Source organism: Cannabis sativa, chromosome 4 (genome assembly GCF_029168945.1).
Source record: "Cannabis sativa cultivar Pink pepper isolate KNU-18-1 chromosome 4, ASM2916894v1, whole genome shotgun sequence".
Lineage (NCBI taxonomy): Eukaryota > Viridiplantae > Streptophyta > Magnoliopsida > Rosales > Cannabaceae > Cannabis > Cannabis sativa.
Window position 1 is genome coordinate 12825291 of NC_083604.1, and position 5217 is coordinate 12830507.

Consider the following 5217-nt stretch of genomic DNA (forward strand, 5'->3'; position numbering starts at 1 on the left):
TGAGCTGGGGAAGGCTGTTACTCACAATAGTCCAGCCGAGCCACCCTTTAATCTCCTGCAAGCATTCTCGAGCAAATGGACATTGGAAAAATAAGTGCTCACTTGACTCTTTCTCTTTATTACATAAACAGCAAACCTCCTCAATTTGTAATTCGAATTTGAGGAATCTATCCTTTGTTTTCAACCTATTGTGCATTGCCAACCACAAAATATAACAATATTTAGGAGTGTTCAATCGAGCCCATACCTCATTACTCCAATTGGTTTTGATGCCATTCGAGGTGAATAACTTGTATCCATTAGCTATAGAGTACTGCTGGCTGGTGAATTGTTGGATGTTAGTGAGATCTTTTAGCTGGTTTTTCAGAGCCACAAGCTTTTTTCAATGCCAACTTGCATGAATTGAAGCCGTGTGACTCCACTATTCATCTTTCCTAAGGTACACACTATGGACCCATTTCATCCATAGACTTTCTTATCTATTTGCAATTGCCCAAACATACTTGGACATGGCAGCTTTGTTCCATTCCTCAATCTTTTTTATCCCTAAACCCCCTACTGATTAGGGGGTGCAAACTTTGCTCCATTCAATTGAGCCACCATAGTTTGCTAGGCCTTTCCACAAAAAAAATCTGCATATTGGTTCAATCCTCCTATATACTTTCTTTGGTAAGATGCAAATTTGGCTCCAATAAGCTTGGATGGCTATCAAGACAGAGTTTATCAACACAGTTCTAGCTGCAAATAACAAGTTTCTTGTGCTCCAACTACGTATTCTTACTGTCATTTTCTCTGTAAGGATCTCACACTCCGCCCCAAAAATTTTCTTTACATTGATTGGGATTCCCAAGTAGGTAAAGGGCAACACCCCTCTTGTGAAACCCGAGGCTCAGATAATCTAGTCAATGTCTTCAGCCTCCATGTTACTACAATAAAGAGCATTTTTATTAGCATTCGGGTATAGGCCAGATGTTGTTGAGAAAAGTTTCATGGCTTGTATCATGTACATCACACTCTTTGTCTCTCCCTTACAAAATAGTAATACATCATCTGCAAAACCCAGATGATTAATCTTCAATTCTCCACACCTGTCATGAAAAAAGAAATCCTCTTTTTCTCCAATCTTCCCCATGAGCCTAGATAAGTATTCCATGCCTATTACAAAGAGTAGAGGCGATATCAGATCACCTTACGTTAGACCCCTCCTAGTTTCAAAGAATCCATGAAGTGTACCATTAAACATCAATGAACGTCTAGGAGTTGATATGCATTGCATGATTAGCTTCACAAACTTTGAAGGGAATTGCAATCCTTCTAGCATTTCTTCAATAAATCCCCATTCAATTGTATCATAAGCCTTCTGAAGATCTAGTTTTATCAAGAAACTTGGTTTGTTTGCTTTCCTCCCATAATGTCGAACCAAGTCTTGACAAATCATAATGTTGTGGCCAACGAACCTCTCTTTAATAAATCCTCCTTGTGAAGAAGAAATACGTGAAGGAAGTATAGCTTTTAGCCTGGAGCATAACATCTTAGTAGCAATCTTATAGATGACATTACAACAGGCTATTGGACGAAAGTCTTTTACAGTGTTAGGACATTTTACCTTGGGGACAAGGGTGATCACAGTTGAGTTTATCTCCTTTATGATCTTGCCAGATTCAAGAAAGGAGATCACAGCTTGGGACACTAACTCACCAATGGTATCCCAGTTATCTTGGTAAAAGAAACTAGAACAACCATCAGGACCTGGAGCTTTCTAACTGGATATATCAAACACTGCCTTCTTCTCCTCATCATGAGTAAACTTCTTCTCCAGCATCTCAGACTGCATTTTGGTTACCATTGGACCTCTTCTCAATATCCCTGGAATCACACCTCTTCTATTCTCCATTTTACTGCCAAGCAGCTGCTTATAATAATCAATAGAAGCATCTGGCACCAGCTGGGGTTCATGAACTCTCTGCCCATCTTGTTGTTCAATGGACAATATTCTATTCCGCCTTAGTCTTTGCCTTATACTTGCATGAAACAATGATGTATTACTATCTCCATCTCGGACCCATGCCACCTTTGCCTTTTGCTGTAAAAAAGAATTGTAGTCTTTGTGCACCTTAACATATGTCTCCCGAGCCTCCTTTTCATGCCTCTGTATATCTTCATTGGAAGGAAAACCTTGCAACTTAGTTTGATCTCTTCCAATCTGACTTTGGCCTCATGGACAGCCCCCTGCAGATAAGAAAAACTGTCCTTATTGATGTCTTTCAGAACGATTTTCAAACTTTTCAATTTCATCACCACCTGAAACATTTTTGATCCATTTACTTGCATTGACCAAATGTCTAACAAACTACTTTCAAACTTAGAATGAGACTTCCACATTCGAAAGTATTTGAAAGGCTTTAGGCCACTAGCAACATTCAGATATAAGGAGACTATAGCCGGTGAGTGATCGAACAACCCCTCATTAAGAAAGACAACTTCAGCATTCTCATACTTATTCAACCAGCCTTGATTAGCTAACACTCTATCAATCTTGGAAAAAATTCGATCTTCTCCATGTTGTTTGTTTGTCCATGTGAAAAAATTGTCGCTGCTCTTTATGTCTTCCAAGTTACAGCAAGTAACACATTGCAAGAAATCCCCATCAGGCCAGCTCGAAACCCAAAGTCCTATTCTTTCTTCCTTGGCTAAAATCTCATTAAAATCTCCCATAAGACACCATCTTTCACTTGTATTCAGTTCACAAATATCCCTCCAAAGCCTTTTCCTTTCTAACCTGCTATTTGAGGCATATACCACAGTAACAAGGCTATCAAACATATTATCCATTGTTGATATTTTTAGGTGCATAAATTGGCTTTGCACCTAATAATATCCACAATGAATCTTAAAGGATTCCATGCTATTACAATCTTCCCTCCAGTATGCCACACAGTATTGGACGAGAAACACCACCCCTCAAATACATTAGACTACAAGACACCTGGTATAGAACCCTTGACTCTTGTCTCAAGAAGCCCAACAAAATTAACCTTTTGGTGACTAATAAATTACTTAATTAGTCTTTGTTTTTGTTGATTGTTGGCTCCTCGGACATTCCAACATAAGAGCTTAATTATTGGAGAGAGAGGGATCTCCCCCCCCTCCCCCTTCGCATGTGCCCTCATTCTCAGCATCTTCAACCTCCTTTCCTGCCAATACTTGCTGTTCCAAATCAGAGTCTAAGGCTTGGAAAGTGTTTTCCACCCTTAGAGCCTCTGCTGTGTTAGACTGCTCTTTCCCCTTAGTACCTCTTGTAACTTTAACAAAGCCATTCTCATCCACTACCTGTTTTGGCCTATGATCTTCCTTTACTACCCAATTCTTCTCCACTTTGGCATTCTTCTTACAATCATCAGTCAAATGTCCCTGGTCGTAGCAGTTATTACAAGCAATCGGTTTCCATTCATACTTGATTCCCACATGTGTGTTGTTTCCATGCTCATTCTCAAATTCTAACTTATCGGGAAATTGTTGATCTATCCTAACTTCGATAAGAACTTTAGGATAGTTCAACCTTTCCCTCTCTTTGGTAACATTATCCACCATAATCGGCTCCCCTACTTGACCGACTATTTTGAACAAAGATCTTTGTCCCCAATATTTCAGATCCAAGTCTTCAAGTTGAACCCATATTGGAACTTTTTTTACATCTTCTTTCTTAAAATTCACATTTGGGTCCCATGCCTTCATGATGACAGGCCTTCGGTTAAAGAATATGTAGCCCCCCTCCAGAATCTGATCCCTATCTTTCAAAGAATTGAATCTGATAATGAAAATTCCATATGACAACATCTTCACCCTATCTATCTTATCCTTCCATACCCTGTTTACAAATCCCTCTCCGATTTTCTCTCTCGTATTTTCTCTCCGATTTTCTCTCGGATTTTCTCTCTCAGAATCACGCGATCATCTCCGGCAAATAAAGACTGCAATTCGATCTCAAACGCAAGCATTTCACACAACAAATCAATCTCACAAACTAGAATTTTGATCAATTGACGACAGAGCTGCAATAACAATCATCATCTCCGATTGTCTTCTCCAGCTCCAGTAAGTTCTTCAATTGCTTCTAATCTTCTTCCTCAACTGTGTGAACCTGAAAATTAATGCTCATAAAATCGCATACAAAAAAATAAAAAATCAAACTGAATTATACACAACAACAAATCTTCAACAACAATTCTCAGTATAAACAAAACAGGTATATAAACTCAATAATCAAAATTATATATGAACATATTATATAAGAATATATATATATATTATCTGGAAAATAAATGAAACTCTGCAATTTAAAAAACATAAGATATAAAAAACGAAAAGAACTGGTTAAATCAAGAGGAAACAAAAATTAAGGACAACCTTATATATAAAATAAATATGATTTCATATTCAACAGTATTGAAAATCCGATTATAAATAATATTAATGAAATAAGATATAAAGAATAATATATAAAATAAACAACAAGAAAAAAATAATTAATCATAACATGAAAAAAAAATATATATAACAGAAAAAATAACCAGTTAAAAAATTAAATAAAACAATAAAAACATAAAAAAAATTAAACGAAACCGGTTCCAAATACAAAATTATGATAAAATTCTAATAATACATTTCTTTTAACAATGCAAAAAGTAATCAAAGTTATAACAAATAAAAAAATATCTATCAGAAAAAAAAAACCAGTAAAAAACTTACATAAAATATTGATACATAAAATTTAAACAGAACTAGTTCCAAATAAAAATTATAATAAGATTCTAATTTTACTTTTCCTTTAAAAGTAAAAAAAGTAATGAAAGTCATAACTGACAAAACATAACAGAAAAAAACCAGTTAAAAAACCAATTAAAAACTTAAACAAAACAAACAAGCATAAAATTAATAAGAAACCAGTTACATTTCAAAAAAAACAAGAAACCAGTTTCAAATAAAAAAATATATTTAGATTTTAATAATACTTTACCTTTAAAAATACAAAAATTAATCAAAGACATAAATGACAAAAAAACATAAAAGAAAAAAAAATCAGTTAAAAACTACAAAAAAAAAAAAATAATACACATAATTTAAATTAAACCGGTTCCAAGTAAAAAATTAAAATAAGATTCTAATATTACTTTTCCTCTAAAATTGCAGGTATGGAACAAATCATGTGTGTGATCA

At 35.2% G+C, this 5217-nt stretch overlaps 1 protein-coding gene across 1 annotated transcript; it reads right to left on the bottom strand.

Annotated features, from left to right (window-relative positions):
- Positions 1–3114: 3114 nt before the first annotated feature.
- On the bottom strand, positions 3115–3837 carry LOC133036794 (uncharacterized). Its single transcript, XM_061113535.1, has one exon. It carries the CDS (start codon positions 3835–3837, stop codon positions 3115–3117), a length of 723 nt encoding a protein of 240 aa, XP_060969518.1.
- Between the last annotated feature and the right edge of the window lie 1380 nt (positions 3838–5217).

Excerpts from the sequence above, each read along its gene's own strand:
- LOC133036794 (XM_061113535.1), bottom strand. The coding sequence starts at position 3,837 with ATGTTGTCATATGGAATTTTCATTATCAGATTCAATTCTTTGAAAGAT.